At 37.4% G+C, this 19,208-nt stretch overlaps 1 protein-coding gene across 4 annotated transcripts in view; it reads left to right on the forward strand.

Annotated features, from left to right (window-relative positions):
- Positions 1 to 212: 212 nt before the first annotated feature.
- RAB28 (RAB28, member RAS oncogene family) overlaps positions 213 to 19,208 on the forward strand; it is an 86,612-nt gene continuing 67,616 nt past the window's right edge. Inside the window, exons 1-3 of one of the 4 annotated variants that reach the window (XM_067530328.1) lie at positions 213 to 590; positions 8,808 to 8,904; positions 14,702 to 14,790. In XM_067530328.1, coding sequence (XP_067386429.1) covers positions 516 to 590; positions 8,808 to 8,904; positions 14,702 to 14,790 — 261 coding nt within the window. In that variant the 5' untranslated portion in view covers positions 213 to 515. The remainder of the gene's footprint in view (positions 591 to 8,807; positions 8,905 to 14,701; positions 14,791 to 19,208) is intronic. The other 3 variants (XM_067530326.1, XM_067530329.1, XM_067530327.1) reach the window with 3 other exon arrangements.

Raw genomic sequence — 19,208 nt, forward strand, 5'->3', positions numbered from 1 at the left:
CGCCCCTGAGCGGAAGGCGGAGAATGACCATGCCCCGCCCCCCTCAGCCCCACCTCCTGAGCAGAGGGCGAAGAATCCCCCCGCCTCCACCAGCTGAGTAGAAGGCGGAGAATCCTATAACCCCGCCCCCTGGGGAAAGGATGGGGAGGAGCCAATTGTCCCCCCTTCCGCCCTGTGACCTTTCACCCCACATCCCTTAGTTACCACGCCGGGCGTCACTAAGGGATTAAACCATTGCAACTCTAAGAGTTCCGGGCCAAGCCACTATCGTGCGGGGCGGGGGGACGCAGGCACTGAGGGCTCAGCGAGCTGATTCCCCAGCCGGGGAGCAGTCGCTGGGTCCGCCGCCCCGTAGCTCTATCTTCCTCGCTCTCCTCCGGTTCGGGCTCGCAGTGGTCTCGCCCAGACTCGGCCTTAGAGATAGCGGCCGCATCAAGGGAAGATGGCGGCTCCGGCCTCCGTGCCGGCTTCGTGAGTGCGGTAGCTGCTCCCCAGCCCCGCCGGGCCCAGGCACCATGTCGGACTCGGAGGAGGAGAGCCCGGACCGGCAGCTCAAGCTAGTGGTGTTGGGGGACGGCACCTCCGGCAAGGTCAGTGGCGGGGCCCGTCTGCCCCCGCTCCTCGCCGCCGGGGCTGCTCGCCCAGCCCTCCCCAGGATGTCCTCGGTCTCCCCCCGCCGCGGAATGACCCCCGGTGGAGCCCCCCTCCCCAGCTGGCCCCACGCTGTTCCAGGGCCTCCTGCCCCAGCTGGCAAGAAGCCCGCAGCGCGCAGCTCAATGGTCCGAGGCGAGCCTCTGCCCCCGTCACGGGTCAGGGTGTCTCCTGTCTGTCGCGGCTGTGTGTCGTTGTCGCGATATCTGGCCGGTGACTGACTGGCGGCCGGTGATCGGTGGCTGCCGGGCCGGTAGTTGTCCCTGGCCTGGTCCCAGCAGGGAGACAAACGAGCTCGGACTCGAGGCCCACAGCGGGATGGTGGAGGTGAAACAATCGTACCGCGAGCGGCCTGTCCCGGTCTCTAGAGACCTCGGGGGGGCAGCGAAGCAGAGGTGAGGGCTCCCCCCGTGCTGTCCGCCGCGGGAGCGCAGCCCTGGGACAGACAGCGGGACCGGAGGCTGCTGTGGCCAACCCTATCTGCCTTGTGGGGGCGCAGGAGGGGAGCAGCGGTCCAGAGCAGCCCCCTGGGCCCTTCTGTCTCTTGGCAATCGGCACCTAAACTCTGGGCAAGGTTCCTGCGACCTGCAGCAATCTGGTGCGGCAAACTAGGATGTCTAGACTGGCTTGACTTAAAGAAAGTATACAAGTCCTTAAATGCAAAAGCTAATACGACAACCACTACAGTCGCCTTTGTGGTGTTTATTTTGACATTAAAGCCAATTTATCCCGCATTGTTCCACACTTTCAGTACGTTGCACGTTTTGTATTGGCAAGGCATCGTTGCATCATAGAAGCTGTCAGCTGAAGCTTCAGGTTTTGGCGTCTGGAGAGGTTTAGGGAGGGAATCTGGGGTTCAGGGACAAACATACTAGCTGGATGTTTGTGCTGAAATAATCAGCTGTGCAATATTTACCTGTGTTGATATTCAAGTTTTATTCTTCAGGTTTTAAAATGACTAAACAACTGACATGAATGAGGTGGCTTTAAATCTGTCAGAGCTATTATTTCAGGGTGTGGGAAGTCACCAGTGTGGTGCTTTAATCTTGGTTCACATTTTCAAGATTTTCTTTCTGTGAAGGTAAGGAACATAATTAACAAATAATAGTGGTACAGAATTGTGGAATATCTGAGATCATGAATATAGAATGCAGATACAGAATTCTAAGAAATAAGTATGAAGGATCCTAGAGCCAAGTAAGGCAAAGCATAGGTCGCTATGCACCACAGAGGACAATAAGACCTGATCTTACTAGTAACAAAAAGTCATCATAGTGTATGTATAATTACATACATGAATGTGTTCATGAGACATACCTGAAAATCTCCATCATGCATGTGAATGTCAGAAGTATAACTTCTCTTTTATTACTGACTTTCTAGTAGAAAATTAAAAGTTTGGACATACAAAAACTGGTTTACTTATGATTCAGATGAAAAACCAAGACTTCATATACTAATTTGTAGGTGTTGGAAAATCTTTCCATTGATAAGTAGGAAAACTCTCTGTGGTGGAAAAACATGTGGCTAAATGAAGATTTTACAGCTAGAATGCTTTTATTTAAAGGAAAGAGTAATGGTTGTAAAGAAAACATTACTTCAGGGCACAGTTAGGTTATGTTTGAGTCAGTGGACAAATAACTCCAAGTGACAATGCGATGAGTGTATTATAAATGCTCAAGATAGAAAGCTCTAGTCTTTTGTTCATCACTTTCCCAGTATACAAATCAAACTCAGAAGTCCTTTTCACTACTGCTGTTCACCACCTTATGATGAGACCTCTTAACATACCTGTATTTTCAAGCATTGGTGCATTTTGATGTTTCTTCCTAGTTGCATCCCACATGCAATTCCCTGAATCCTCTGCTGTGCCTTGGCATCCTGTGTTTGGTATTCAGCTGCTTTTGCCTGAGCACCCATCTTGTTGATGGGGGCTGTCTTCCTTCCACTCCCACTATATGGTGCTATTATAGAGGCTTCTTCCAGCCATGTTGATGCCCAGAAGGCCTAGTTGCAACTTCAGGCTTTGCAGGAAAATCTTGCAAAAGTAAAAGAGGTCTGACAGACTGAATGAGGAGAAAAAATACAGCCTCGGGGCCACTTCAGGTACATTTGGAGACCTCTTAAGACCAAACCTTTCAGTTTCCTCTCCTTTGTGATCACTTGACATCTCTGGTTCTTAAAACGGTGTATAAGCAAGTTTTTTCACCCCCATCCAGACTCCTCTGCACATATACTCAGCCCCCCATTCACTGTGCACATTCCTCTCTCTGCAGGAACTATCATCTTCAGTCAGTGGAGAGGGATGGGATTAGTGGCAGAAAATACTTCACTCATACCCTCCTGAGATCCAGAGCTTCATATTTTCCATTTCTTCCTCATAGCTAGCATTCCCCTGAAGGAATGATGATTCAGCCAGCTGACAAGAAGGCAGCAAACTTGCATGTGTCTTCTGGTGTCATGCCTGGGAGAGAGGGGGAAGGATTCAAACTCTGTGGAACTGCTGGCAGTAGCTTAAAAACAAGCTCAGATTGTGGCAGTTCCAATCCAGGACCATGTTTCCATTTCTCTTCTCCAGTAGTAGCCTTATTCATGGGGCTGGCAGCAGTGCTTCACTCCCATTCATGTGTATGGTTAAGGCTATGATTTTGGCACAGAAATTTTTAGTGAATTTCATGGCAGAAGTTCGGGGGGGAAAAGTGGTAAGTCACAGAAAGGGCACTAAATGTATTGTTTGCTACATCAACATACACAAGAGTATAGTGGGGTGCTGAAAGGTGAGACCTGGAGGGGGAAGTTAGAGAGTGAACCTGCTTTGAACTCAGCCCGCAGCAGTGGCTCCAGTCCTACAAGTTTGGCCCATTCGCTCCTCCGTAGATGGCGAGGGAGAGATGGATTGATGGGCTAAACCTGAATGGTGATGTGGCAGGGTGGCGAGAGATGGAAAAGATTCAGGATACATGGGGAGTCTAAATCAGGTCGGCTTGATGGGAAAGAGCGGAAGTGCTGCTGGAGGAAAGGAGTAAGGGGAACAAGGTGATAGAAATGGAGGAGCGACTGATAGAAATACAAAGAGACAGACCAGAAGAAAAACAGTGTAATAAAGTGGAGGAAAATAAAGAAAAGATTAAAATGAAAAATAATAGGGAAAACAATGCACCATATGAGGAAAAATGATTTAAAAAGGCTGGAATGAGTTAGACAAAAATAAAGAAAACAGATTAAACCAGGTGAGCAAAAGAAATCTGAAACTGAGAAGGAGGATTGAGTTAGGCAAAAATACCCAACAGTAGAAAAGAAAAAACTTTCTTTTATAGGAAGGAAGAGGAGGGGGAAAAAAAGAAGGGATCTAAACTCAGGAATCAGTGTTTTTGTCAAACCCCTCTTTTTTTCTCCGGAAACTAAACCAAACTTTTAAAAAATGAGTGACATTAATATAGATTGAAAAAATGGTGTCAGTCTCTAGATGCTGCTTCTACATCTTGCCACACACTCATTGGTTTGCATGTTCAGAAACATGGCAGAAGTGAAACTAAGAAAAACCATGCTAATTTTGCTCTGCTGCTGCTTGGGAAAGCAGTCAGTCTCTGTAGAACTATGTCCTGGAACTATTTCTAGGCAATGAGGTCTTGGGGAGGGGAGAGAAAGTCATGGGAGGGGGTGGAGCAGCAGAAATGCCCCCTCCCATCACCTACTGGGAGGTTGGAAAAATAGAATAACTGGGAGCACCCTAAAAGTTAGGAGGTTTCAAGGCTGGAGATCAGGGATAGTGCACATTCACTCTCTCCCTTCCAGGTGGGTGTGGGACTTCAAATTTCAGACCTATCTCAAGAGGTTGATACAAAAGTTGCAGTACCCGAACTGTGTCCTGCCCCTGGTAGGAATCCTAAAACCCTCTTCTGAGGTCTGATGTGGGAGATGGGCTTTCAACTGTGCATTACTCCTGGATTTTCCTGGTGTGTCTGTTCCCTCTCCTCCCTTCTTTTGTTTTGAATGGACCTATGGGAACAGAGACTCTATTTTCAAAATCTGCAACCTTATTGATTAACATAATATCAGACTTCATAACTGTTGATCTTTGAGGAAGTAAATAATTGGCTTAATCATCACATGACTGTTTTCAGCCAGTAATGAACTGGAATTTCATTCTCTAGCTACAATAGTATTTAGCATTTAGAACCTCACTACCCACCTAATACTTTGTACTTTTGTAGCACCTTTCATTTGAGGATCTCAAAGTGCTTTATAAACATGAATTCAACTTCACTCCATCATTATTATATAAATTACTATCACAGTTTCCACTTTGCAAATGGAGAAACTCTTCAATGTGCCATATTCAGGCTTGTGAACCTAGATAGGTTTACAGACAACCTATTTATTTTTACTTTCTTATCAACCATTTTTTTTCTTTTAAAGGATAGTGTTTCATTGTTGGGTGGCAGTGGAGTAGGAAGGCCAATAAATCCAAATTATAAAACGATTTGCTTTGTAAGGTATGAATAAGCAAAATTTTAGATCAGTGTGTTTTTATAAATTAGACTTTCTTCAGTGAAAAGTTATCCATGTTTAAATTACTCTGAAACCAGTAAAAATAAATAAAGCATTTCCTGCCCTACAGCTTCTTGCTATTTTGCCCCCATAACTATGATTCTTAAAATCTGGTGCTGGTGCAGAATGTGGTCCAGTGGGGATTATTACTGTAAATCAAGAGGTGACATGATAAACTGGAAGGGAAATGGGGAAAGGGGATACAGATTAGGTTTTGGGTGGTGATAGTAAATTCTCAATCAGTTTGGTCTTTGATGGATGATCTTATTGCTGGATCCAGGAGTAACAGCCAAAGTTCCATTGGTTTTTTTTTTTTTTTTTTTAAATGAGATTTAGGATTTTAAGTAATTTAGGCACTTCTGCAAACTTTCCCTCTTATGGAGGGAAAGGCAAGGAGGACGGGTCTTTGGGAAGTTCCTTACTCCTGGTCTACAAACACCCACAAAATGGCTAGTAGGGAAGCATGACTGACAGCGTTTGGATGCCATTGCATATACAGTGTGGCTTGCCTCCCAACATTTGACAGATGGCAACTTTTTTCAAAGACACAGACATTCTGATTTATTTTTGTTCTGTCTGTAAATGTATGTTTACAGAGGTTATGTAGCCTTGTTTGTCCCAGGATGAGAGAGACAAGATAATATCTTTTATTGGACCAAGTTCTGTTGTGAAAGAGACAAGCTTTTGAGCTCCAGAGCTCTTTGTCAGGACAATTTATGGATAATTGCCAGCACAGGTCATACAGTGAGTTAGTGGCTAATCTAAAAATATAAGCAAGCAGTCCTCTCCTGTGCTTCATCCTTACATTAAACTGTATCCTTGTTTTGAAAGAAACTTTCCAAATCTTAAAAATGCTGCTTTGGCTTTTAAGTTTTTCATGTGGTTCTTATATTTTTATGATTTAATTATATGAATTGCTAATTCACCATCCCAGGAACTTTAACTGAAAGGGGAAGGACTGGGCTGCTTAATAAATATTATCAAGCATATGCAATAAGACCCAGATTCAGTCAGCTATCCCTATTCAGCAAGGTACTTATGCCTATGCTTCTATTTAGGCAAGTGCTTAAATGCTTTGCTGAATTGGGGCCTAAATAGAGTCTATCAACACAACTGGCACTTTGGTTTACAGTCATAGTAGAGAGATCATGGAATGAGGCTCAGTCTACGATACAAAATTGTTCTCCAGAGTGATGAAACTTTTTGGATGGGGCAAACCTTCTTAAAAACAGAAATTTTTTTGTGAGCTTGAATGGCTTTCATCAACCATTGAAATGGAAAAAAATTGACCTTGACCACACAGACCATACCTGCTGCCAAAACTGTTACCCAAAACCTTTTTCAAGAGGATAATTTTAGGATCGGAGGGAGCTTTTGCATTGTGGATAGACCTAAATGGGCATGGGAACCACTTCTCCATGTATGGGGGAGCTTGAACTGTTGCTGTCAGTCTTCTTGTGGATAAATACTTGTTCTGTGAATGAATAGAGGACTCCAGTCTCCAGGGCTGGCAATCCAACTCCTTTCGTGAGCGCTAACATTCATTTAAAAAAAAATTAAAAAAGGAGTTAGTCAATGATTTCTGCTATAAATTCCTTTGCATTCAGGAGAGTGGAGGAAAGCTATTTAAGAGAACTTTGCCATGCCTTTGATTACTTGTTGCTCTTATTGGTTGGCTGTTAATTGAATGTGGTGTTTGTTTTTATTAACTCCCCTAGAAACCTTTTGGGAATATCAAGTGTCACGGAGTGATAAAGTTAATATTTACTGTATCCTTAAAACAAGGGAGGGTTTGCTTATTTACCATGGATCTAAATTAAGATTTTATATTTTCCAAAACCCTATGATATAGTCAGATTATATTTTGTTCTGCATTCAAGATGCTAGTTATTATTCACTAATGAAAGGGGCAATTACAAGGGAAAAGTTCTTATTTTGTAACGTAACATTCAGTTTACAGGATGAGAAGGCCTATATAGTGCACTTCTGCACAATTTTTATGCTTGCCTACATCTGAAGTAGTGGTAGATTTTTTTTTTTTTTTTTTTTTTTTTTAAAACAATGTTTGTGAAGTGATTAAATGCTTAGTGTTTAGATTACAAAATCAATGTGAATCCAGTCAAATTTGTTTTTGACTATATACTTTAAAATAATTGTCAGATAGCTCTGTGATGGCAGATGGATTCTCACCCTCTGTGCTCTTTCCACTGGCAACTTTGGTACAAATGGCATGAATATGCTTATTTATAGTTTTTCATTTATTTTCTTAATTCTCTATGGGGCTAAGTCCACTAAAATAAATTAAGATTCCCATTGACTTAATTTGGGTTTTGGATCAGGTCTAAAAATCTTCTTAGTTCAAGATACCTATTAATCTGTGATAGTGATGGGAATATGAATGATGTAATCAAGCATCTATTAAGTCTTATATTATTTCATTCACAAACACATTTCCCTATTCATGCTTGAATCCCTAAATATGGGTTTTGTGAAGCTGTTAGCTGATTGATTCTATTTGTAAGGAAAAAAGTGGTAGAAATATGCCTAATTTCTGCAGTTGTTTTGTTTTCAAATTTGTAGACGTCAAGTTAACAAGAGACTGATAAATGCTTGGCAATGATATGATACGTTCTTTTAGCAACATGGCACTAATTTTTAAGGCATCACATTATTTTTTTTTCAACAGTTTTTTAGGACTGCATGTAGTTGGTATCTTTTTTTTCTCTTCTAGCCTTTTTACATTATATTGTGTATTTTTATTGCCTTGGATGAATGGATAACAACTGGTCATGAAGAAACAGACAATACCTACTTTGTTACTTTCTGCATATTAAAATCATTTAGAAGCATGTCCTTTTGAAGTTCTTAGTAAAAAGTAAGAGATCTATGTTGTTCCAAAAGGCAGCTCTGTGTATCACTGTACATTTGCAATGACATAAATTTGTCAAATTTAACACTAGGAAAAAAATTTCCAATTTACTGTTTGACACAACACACGCACAACTTCATGTGTATAAACTCAATAGGCATATAAGTGTTTGCAGGGTCAGGCCCTAGGATCATCCACGTATTAGGCCCTTCTCCTGAAACTTTTGTGCAGAAAGTGGATCCCTGAATCACATGAAGCTGCAGTGGAGATCTGTGTGGGAGTAGCTGCCCAGTGTTGAAGGTTTATGACTGTAGTGTTGTGTACAAGGAATGGTCCCATGTTGTAGAAATCAGGACTTTCTTTTTAAAAATGGTAAGTCCCAGGGGTTAGTGACCATATCTCCTTATGTTTGTATGGAGCTGAGTGCACTAATGGATCTCAATTAAAAATGTAATAAAAATCTGCATTTTTAATATCACAGTATTTTTAAAATGTACTGAATGTTTTCATTCTTTTTTTTTTTTTTTTTGCCTACATTACTTACCATTATCATCTACTTTTATTATATTTTAAGCTGGCTGGAATGCTTGTCTGCTTGCTAATATACATCATAGAACACTGTTAGCTGGTATTGATTAAAAAGTTACTTACCTTTATTTTATAAGATTAGGACTGGTTTTAAATTGGCATTGCAGCCTTTAAAATACCAAATAATTTGATATGGTTCTGTTTTTAGACATCTTTAGCCACACGTTTTGCCCAAGAAGCTTTTGGGAAACAGTACAAACAGACTGTAGGACTGGACTTCTTTTTGAAAAGAATAACATTACCAGGTAAGAGAATAAAGAGCCTTAGATTGAAAGTTGTGGCAATAGTAAAACTTGCAGAGACAAGGCCTTGAGAATGAAATACATAAAGTAAGCTATGCTTTTTTTGCAGAAGTTTTTAAATAGAACAAATAATTTGGCTATTGAGGGTAGTTTCAGATTTCTTATGTAAATACCAAGTGAAAAAGGATTGTGTATTTGCAGTTCATTTCTTTAAAGGTAAAACATTGTTATTTTTCTAGAACCATTATTAGTTATATTTTTTTAAAATATTACTTTTTGGCATACCTATAAAGACTAAACTCTTCAAATGGATAGTGTAATACACAACATAAATAAAATATAACTATGTATTAGCTGAAAATATCTTTGCGTTTTGAAATAAATCTCAAGTTTTAGATAAAATACACTGATCTTGTATTTCGGTTGTGGGGGAGAAGTATAATGTACCTATGGAATCGCTGTGCTCTAATATGTGAATGCTGTTTTATGCAAGGCAGCATGAAATTGCTGGCATTTAATAGACCACTAAAATTTAAGGTCCCTCGGCACTCATAAAAATACAGTTTGAGCATTCAAGATGTTTCAGTTCACGACGGCAAAGAAGCTATTTAGATGCCAGTTGCACACACTGCATGGAAAATGCAAAGAAATAATAAAAAAGAATGGTTACTGGTTGAAGTTTGTTTCTGAACAATTGGGGGTCTAAAAAGAACCATTCATTCATTGTGGTTATTCAATTTGTAAGCATGAAAGTATTCCATTAAAAGCAATTTACCCTGGTGAGCTTAATAAATGAAAGCTGAAAAAAGCACTTTTAAATATTAAGTTGCAGTCAGGTATGATAAAGCTGATACAAGTTCTATCTTTATTTTGGTAATATACCAGTAGCAAACTAGAAATGAAATCTGCAATCTTCTATGAAAACATGCAATGTTCTGAACGTTACATTGTTAAAACTATATTGCCAATAATTTATAAATGTTATATTAATTTTTTTCCAAGTGAAATAGAATGCAAGAATACATAAAAGGATTCTGTTCTTCATGATTATTTTATATAGTTATTTTGCTGTACTCATTTGTGTATCACTTGACATAAATTTCAACGTGTGCTTATTTCTCTATAAAATGAATAGACTAATTTTTTTATTGTCCTGCCTGCTCTTCTTGGAAATACAAGTGTGCAGAATACTTACAGCAGCACTTCTAAATGGAATGTGTACACAAATCATGCCGCGTGCATATTGAGAACTTGTACTTTTGCAAGGTTTTTTCCAGCTGTTAAGCATTCAGAAGCTATTAGTATATTATTGGGTTTCTAAATATTCTTGTTGGGTGGAAAACTTTGAGAAGTATCAACCTTTTGCCCCCATTCATAATTGTTTTGTTCCATAATTATTTTGTGTCAAAATAAGAGTGTAGGTGTAAACCACACCCAAGCATATAGAATATTGAGTGCTTGTGTATATTTATAGTTTCTTATTTCTGTGGTTGTAAAAGAGAAATAAATTTTATATCAGGAAAGATGTATTTTCCCCTTTGTTTCTCACTGTATCCCTCTGTCTCTAGAAGGATACATTTTTATGGAAAAGTCAGATTATTTGGAGAAGAATTTTAAAGTTCAAAAAGTAATGTTATGGAATGCACTTCCTCAGTAAATGGATTATTTTAATTTCTTGATTACAAATATTAGTTCTGCTTATACAAAGTTATTAATATTTCTCTAAAAGGTAAATTCATATAACTGGACAAAAATGGTATGCAAGTATCAATATAAAAAGATGCACTAGTTGGTATTCTTTAGTAGGACAGGTGGTAGATAACTGACTTCATAATAGCACTAATTTGTGTTTTTCTTTAAATGTATGCAGATATTTCAAAATTTGAAGTGAGTTTTAAAACCAAACAGAAATATATATTTATGGGGATAGAAAAATACATGAGGATTTATTTGAAAAACAAATAGTAACTTAATACTAGTAGATAAAAATGAAATGTTGTTTTGGAGTAATGTGTCTATCCTGTATAGTCTTGTACTCTGGTTTTTTTAGTGACTGATATAATTTTACAGTTAAAAGTGGAATAATATTTTATCAGTTGACGTCTCAAGCAAAATAACAATTTAATATACTTGCAAGTATTTTTTGACTACTTTTATTGTGAACAATATGAATTTTAGTGTTAAGCTACTCAAATTCTCTCCATGAAATTTTTTCAAGGTAATTACTTTCCAGATACCGATCCATTTCAGAATATTTCAAGATCCAATATGCTTGTAAAGTCTGGATGCAATCACCGTGCAGACTTTATGGCTTAAAATAGTGTATCTGTTAGCTTTTTAAGAGCCATAGTCAAAATACTTTCAGGAAAGTTGTGGGTATAGTCCAGTAAACAGGGTTCTACTGTGAAAAGGATTTTTAAGTCTTCAGTACAAGAAATGGGCACACTTGTGTTTTTAGTTTCATCTTGACTGTGCAGCACTTTAAGTAAGGTCAGCCAGTGCACCAAGCATACTTTTACAAAGGTCGCTGTTGAATCTTCCTAGTGACTTTAGTTCAGATCAAAAGCAACCGAAATACCTATACACAATGTTGCCTTATTTGCTCATTTTTTTGCATCCCATTGTATGCCATGTCCTACAAAGTGTGGGTAAAACAAATGAATAAACAAACAAAAATCTTCTGTTCAGATTTTCTTGTTTGTCATCAATGGACTATATGCAGTTTCTCTATAATTCTTCAGCTATAATTGTTTACTGGTACATTAATTTTGGTGCTTAGAGAAAGCATACTACAGCTGTAAGAAGTGAACTGTTGACGTTTTTTTTCATGCATAGATAACTTTATTATTGCCACGCATGAGTTAATATATGCTTCCTTTAGGTTGGTCAGTATATAGAATGCATTTTAAGTTTTTATGCTGAATGCAAAATTTAATGTAGTTACCATATCTGATATTAATATTAAATAGGCAAATTGTCCAGATTTTTTTCTACTTTCATAACCATCCTCAAAAAGCGGACCTCAAAATGAATACTACACAACATGGAATAATCTTTCAGAAAACATATTAAGTAGTGTAGAGTTAATACTAATTTATCACTCTAGATAATTGGTATGAATTTCAGTAACTGCTCTTAATTTAAGCCAGGAGTGGCCTCAACATGAATGAAACAATCAAGCGTTTTTTAGACAAACTAGATTTTATTTTTTTTTAATTTTCTATACTCTTAATAGAAGGGGAAAACTTATTTTTTTTTTTTTTTTTTTTTTTTTTTTGGTTATAAGGGACCTACATGATTTAGTCTGATCTCCTGTATGACACCAGCTGGAGAAATTCACCCGGTTATCCCTGTATTGAGCCCAATAACTTGTGTTTGTCTCCATCACTGGATAGCAGTCAATTTGGAAACATTTTAACACAGTTATGATTCTAAAAACCCTTGTTTTTAAAGGTTATATTTTTTCTGATATATTTTTTCCATATATCTAGCATGAATGAAATGGTAAATTGGCAATAGAACGAATACAACCAAATTAGATGTAGGACACTGCAGAACAGCTTGTTTGGTGGGCTTTCGAGAGTGTTTAGTTTGGTTACCCACTCAAGAAGCATAGTTGCTTCCTGATGCTGATTCACCATTTTGTTCATGCCACATATGTGTTATGAAGACTTATTCCTGTGTTGTCTGTAGTCACTATAGATTTATGTTCTAACTTTTAAAACATCACTTAATAATTGGTCAAGGCCTTATGAAAATGGATGTGTTTCTTATACAAGTGAAAGGTTACATTTGAGTATTCAACATACATGCACTGATTTCATAAATGTACTTCATTTTTAAGAAGGGATTTCATAAATTTAAAAACAGATTAGATTAATAAGTAAAGCTTGCTTTTAATTTTCTACATAGATTGAATCTTTTAGTAATCTCACCTATATTTGAGATATATGTACCAATTTTAAGAGATTTGGCTAAGAAGTCTGAACACTTAACCAAAGTAAAACAAGATGTGTTATAAAAATGTAATGATTACACTTTGTAGCCCATGCGCAGTATATCCAGGTATATGTTTGTAATTTTACTACCTGCTGTCACAAAGCATTAGAATAGATTTTCATTGATAGGTCACTTGAGTAACTCATTTAATGCTAATGGAAGTTATTCATGTACAGCTCTGCTCTTTATAGGTGAATAGATAACATTTTGCTCAAAAACATAAAATTTGTAATATAAAAATAAAAATCCAATTTAAGTCTAAAACTCTCTCTGTAACCCATACTATTCTGCTGTTTCTGTCCCCACTACATATCACTATTGGTATGATTTAAGAAATGTAACACTTATATTTTATGACTTATGTGGAATTCATAACTTTATTGCATTTTTGTCTAGAAATAAAAATTAATTAGAAGTTATATTTTTTATAAATACAAAATATTGATGTATGCAGTGTAGTTTGGTGAAAATTTGCATTGAACTTTGCTGTACTAGAGTCTGGTGCTTCCTGACAATAGCTTTTGTACTGGAAAAGTTATCGTCTGATCACAAAAGATGACAGTCAAGTTGTGTGTGTTATAGTTAAGCATAGATCTGTGTATGTATGTATTCTGTGTGCTAATTTGCATTGTTTGCTCATAGAATATATCTGTTTCATTACATCTAAAAATGGCTCAGTGGAACATTGGGTTCTTTAGATGTAATGGACTTGAACAACTACATGAATGATTAATTTGGCAGGTCTGTATGGACCAAAGTTGATATTTTTTACCTGTCAGGAAATCATTCATTATAGTGAAAAGTTCCAGAGGGGTAGCCGTGTTAGTCTGTATACAGCAAAAACCCACTACAGCCCACGAAAGCTTATGCCTGCAGAAATTAAATTTGTTACTCTTTAAAGTGCCACAGGACATTCATTATAGTATTACTATGTGTGTGTGGTGTTTTTTTTTTTTTTTTTTTAGGGGGGAGGGTGTGGGATAACAAAACAAATAAAAACCCTTATCTACAGTATAGAGTAATAGTCTTCAAAACTGAATTTAAAGTTACTTTCAGTTGTGTACCCAAAAGGATAGTCTAGTCATAGCTTTAAAAAAAACCCAGAAAACTTAGAGGCTGAGAATTTTGTAAGCCTAGTCAGGTTTATGGCTGAGTGCCTTTTTGGATGGGGGAAGGGAGAGAAGGAACTATTTTATACCCTGAAAATAGGTGATTATAATGGAAATGCTAACACAACCCTAACTGTACAGTAGTATTGGGAACAGCACTGCCAAAATACAGAACTACTTTGTGCATGTGTCTCAGTTTTAAATGTTGAAGAAAGTTGAACAAGCTCATGGGAGATAAAATGTGTGTTTAGGTTGATATTACTAAAATAAAGGACAATGCAATTGTTGTGGTACAAAGATTTGCTTTGTTAAGCTTCTTTTCAAATTGCTTCACTGAAATACATTATGAAATTTTGACTTAGGAAAATTGTACCATATACCATTCTAGTTTTTTTTTTTCCTCCAAGAACACTTACAGTGAGATGTGGTTTATATCTAGCTACATTTTTACTGGCTCTTGAGTGTAATTTAATAGGAATTAACTTTTTTTTCTCGGTTGCTTTGTTCATCTTCATATTTTGGTGTGATCAAATATTTATTAGGTGTACAAGAAAACATTGGTAAAAGGTATTTACTAATATTTTGGAATTGTATCAATTGCTTTAATGCTTCATTTTGAATTTTAGTTGCATCTAACTTCATCAAATCAGTGCCTTCAAAGAAATCAGCTTCTGCATATTTTTCTTTTTCAGGAAACTTGAATGTTACTCTTCAAGTGTGGGATATAGGGGGGCAAACAATAGGAGGCAAGATGTTGGATAAATATATCTATGGAGCCCAGGTATAGTACAAACAAAAAGTTATCAGCTTTGCTCTCATTCCTACTCTTGCAGGAAACTCTTTTTTTTGGTCACAAAATTAAACATCTGCTTAATTTAAAATTCATTTTAGCATTGATTTATGTGCAAGTTTCATTTTTGGATATTGTGACAATGTTTGAACTGGTTTAAAAAAAAGCAGCAAAGGTGCTAGTTTGTAGATCCCTAACAACTCTAAAAAAACAGATGTATGTTTCCACGCATTGTGGCTAGGGTTTAGAAAAGCAATCACAGTAAATAATAAAGGCTGTTTGGATATCCCCATGGTATGGTAGATATACTGGCTGCTTTGAGAGCAGATGCCCCCTGGGGGGAAAAGGTAGAAGGAGGAAATTAAGAGCAATCCTACACCACTAAGCTCATACAAGCAAGTGGGGTTATAAGAGGGCAAACAAAAGGAGGCAACCAGGTAGCTACATATATTTTTTGCAGAACTCATACAGTGAAAATTAATTTTGCTCTAAAAGTCAATGAAGCAACTTTAAGTAAATATTAGGATTAAACAAAATATTGAAGCAACATGTAGATTTATGAGATGCAGTTTTGGAATTATGTGCACATCTTATTTTTGGCTTAGTAACATCAAACTAACTACTACATTCTTTTATTTTGGCATTTGCAATAGGAACAATAGACAGTGTATATGATAAAATATATTTTATCTTAAATAATTTTCTATATTTTCTTTTTACTTTCATTTGCTGCTTTCTACTGCTCACAGAAAGGGGAGAATAGGGCACTAGGACTTGGACAAGAGCAGAGGTGTGGCATCAACTAATAAATCTAGAGCAGGGGCTGCTAAATAAATGTGACTAGGGTTTGCAAATTGGTAGGGTAAAAAATGTGACCTCCTTGTCAACTTAAAATTTAGTCAATTTCTAAAAAAGCTAAATAGTTTCAGGTATTACACCTGACCCTGAGTCACCCTGGCAACGTCTGTGGTTTTACAACCACATTTCCCTTATTTTCTTTAAAACATTTTCTCTCTCCTATGAAGACCTACCAAGCAACAAGTGAAACTGATTGCAATGAAACAGGGAAACTATTTACAAAGTGTTGTCAAATGAACAAAGTAAACAATTCGAAAGGAGGGGGGAGGACGACTAATACTTTTTTCTTTATTGCTTTCACTGATGATTTTAGGAGTTTCTTGTAGTTAAACCATAGTAATCTGTAATTTAGCACCATTGAGTGATCTAGTAATAGTTCCATTAAAAGTAACCAAAAACTGCAAAAGTTACTTTTATTTTATAAACTATACTATTTGCAACTTTCTAATAAATTAGTGGAAGGGTCCCTCTCCTTAACACTTGTAAGTGTCATGCCAAAATTCACAAGATACCTGTCTTCCCAGGGCTGGTCTGAATACTTCCTTAGCATTAGATTCCCAGCAGTCTCCACTGAGGAACAGATGAAATAGCATGGATAATTGTGGAAAAAACTATAGTCTATTCTCTTCCAGACTAAAAGTTGCTTCAGTGTTGCGAATCTGAAGACTTTATGGAAAGGAAAAAAGGGGGAGCTCTAAATAGGGCACCTTGTGGAATTTGAAGGGAAGACTCCTAATCTAAGTGCATAGCAAATTTCTTGGGAGCAGGCAATATAGTGAAGTAAAAAGAAAGGAAGTAGATAGGCAGAGCAAATAGCTGTATGCACCTGCAGTCCATAACACAGCAGGCAGTTGAAATTGTTGGTGTTACTAGCCTTGTCTCCAATAACTAGTCATGTTAATTCAGACCTAAAACTAATTGCTCTTTTAGAGATACAATCAGGTTGTTCAGAGGGATGAAATGGGAGAATCCATTTGCACTCTGACATAATTTGTTTTTGCCTAAAGAGGTTTTTGTACTTAGATAACCTGCATGATGTCCTAAAGTCTAACTTTAAAAAACGCAAATAGAATACTGCATCCTGATCAGTTGCTTTATTAATTGGACCTGTGTGTAGATCTTGGAATCAAGTAATGTTTAAAATATAATGCAGATTGAATCTTAAGGTAAGGCTTCAGCTCTGGATCTTTTATTTCATAAATAAAATGATTCCATGATTGCATAATGTATTTGGTTATTATGATAAGCCAAAGCTAAATATTTAAGACAAAATATACAATGATATTCTTGAAACAAAAAATTGTCTACCTACTTAGTGTCTTGAAATATGCCACTGCTTCAATCTCCACTTACTAGTGGGTGATTAAAAAAATTACTTAAGTACCTAAGGATGCGGCTAGGTGACTAATAGGATTTACAAAAGCATGGAAGCAGGTTAGACGCCTAATTCCCATTGAAAGTCAATGGGGTTTTGTCTCCTAATTGCTGAAATCACTTTTGAATAAGGGACTTAAGTTCCTAAATCACCAATGAGGTATTGAAAATGTTGCCCTTAGTTCTTTTAATCTTTCTTCAAAAATCAGTCCCACCCCATCCAATTACTTATGTGTGAGTTCATAAATCCCAGATCATTAGGTATCAGATTTACAAAGGTATTTAGGCATCTAAAAATACAGATAAAGACCTTTGTAAATCTGGCCCTTTGTACCTTGTCAGCTGTGAAATGGATGTATGACCTAAGCAATTATATACTACATAATTATCAAGCCAGAATATTACATTAAGGTTCTGTTAAGTGTGTAAAAGGCAATAATTTCAGTTCTTAAGGCAGATAATGTCATGTCATTTCCATTGAACTAATAAGTACTGATAGTTTTCTTGTTGCTTTACCTGTAAAAAGGAAAACTTGCCTTATGCCCCAAGGAACTTAACTACCTAAAGCTCTGATTCTGCAACTTCTTGCACATGAATGGACTGCTGTATCTGTGCAAGTCAAATGGACTCCACATGGGTTCAGAGATCTACCCACTTGCATCATTTTGCTGAATTGGAGCTTATGGTATACAGATTTAGTACAAGTCACTGTAAATAATATATCATCTTAGTCTGTGATCTGGTCTGATGACATAATCAGACGGTTGGGTGTGCTTAGTACTTGGTTGAAGGGCATTCAAGGAAACTCCAGGTCCTGCAGAAAATGGCATTAGTGGGCTCGTTCCTTCTGAGTTAGAACTGAATCAACTCTCTGGAAGGGAGCTTTAGGTTATGGTACTGAGAGATGCCATCTTGTGGATGAGGCATAGAGCAGAGCTCCTTGCTTCCTATGTCACATTTTTGCAATGGGAGTGGTGTTAACCCTGGTGTCTCAGGGCTTTTTCACACTTACGCGGAAATTCGGCGGCAGTCGACGGGAGTTACGCAAACTATGCAGAGTAGTTTGCGTAACTCCCGTCGACTGCTTCTGCACGTTGTTCACATTGCGCTGAGCCGACGGGAACGCTATGCTAGTTGAGGAGTTGGACTTATTAAGTCGATTCCCTCATCGACTGAGCAGGTCTCACTGATCACTCAATTGATCATGAAAGATCGATCTGGCGCCAGCGATTTTGCCGCCGCCAGTGTAAACATAGCCTCAGTCAAATTCCAAAACACCTACTTAATTTCCCATGTATTTTCAGCTGGAGAAGTTTGCAATTTACTTCTCCTAAAACTGTTGTTGTTGTAGTGTTGCTAGCCCAGAATGACGTGGTTGCTGCATTCTACCCCAGAGGTAGCTGAATTTCAGTGATGGCTGAAATGATTCTAGAGTCTGTAAAGAGCCTTGGGATCTTTCAGAATGAAAAGTGCTAAGTAAATATTAAACAGCCAGGTTGAGGCACCCTTTAAGAATTAACTTAGGTTTTTGTTTAATGTATTATTCTGATAATTATCAGTATAAAGAACTTTATGTACTTATGTTAACAATAGGAAAATGTATTAAGAGATTTACAAAAGAAGATGCAAATAGATAAAGATTATTATCTTAGGTTGACTGCTTTTGTACTTCTATGAGCTGTGTAGTTTGTGTCTAGTCCCTAGTGAACATGTGTCCACATCACATCACTTTTGGCAACCTTTTTGTCCGTCTCTCCAGAGAAGCTGATGATTGATAGGCATAGACAGTGAACTGCCTTCTCACCTGTAAGCATGAGTGCCATGTGGATATTTATAGGGTATTGTGGGGAAGTTGCCACTTACTGAGCTATGTCTGTTCTGTGGCTAAAAGAGTCCAATGTCTGTTACTTTTAATCTGAGGTTTTTTATGAATATTAAAATTTAACTTAAAAATTTCAAATTAAAATTTAATCAGCTCTTCCCTAATCAATCAATCATTTGGATAGGACTATAACACTATAAGCATTGAGAATAAAAATATTAAAACTATAAAAGTATTAGATTAGCATTTTCTTTAATCTTTTTAATATACTATAGTTGTAAATTTTGAAATTTCTTATTGTTTTTAGTGTCAAATTATGTATTCTGTTTAATATTGTTATGAATGTTTAAAATTA

Source organism: Emydura macquarii, unplaced genomic scaffold (assembly GCF_026122565.2).
Source record: "Emydura macquarii macquarii isolate MOO-44397 ecotype Brisbane River unplaced genomic scaffold, CSIRO-AGI_Emac_v2 contig_3062, whole genome shotgun sequence".
NCBI classification, from domain to species: Eukaryota; Metazoa; Chordata; order Testudines; family Chelidae; genus Emydura; species Emydura macquarii.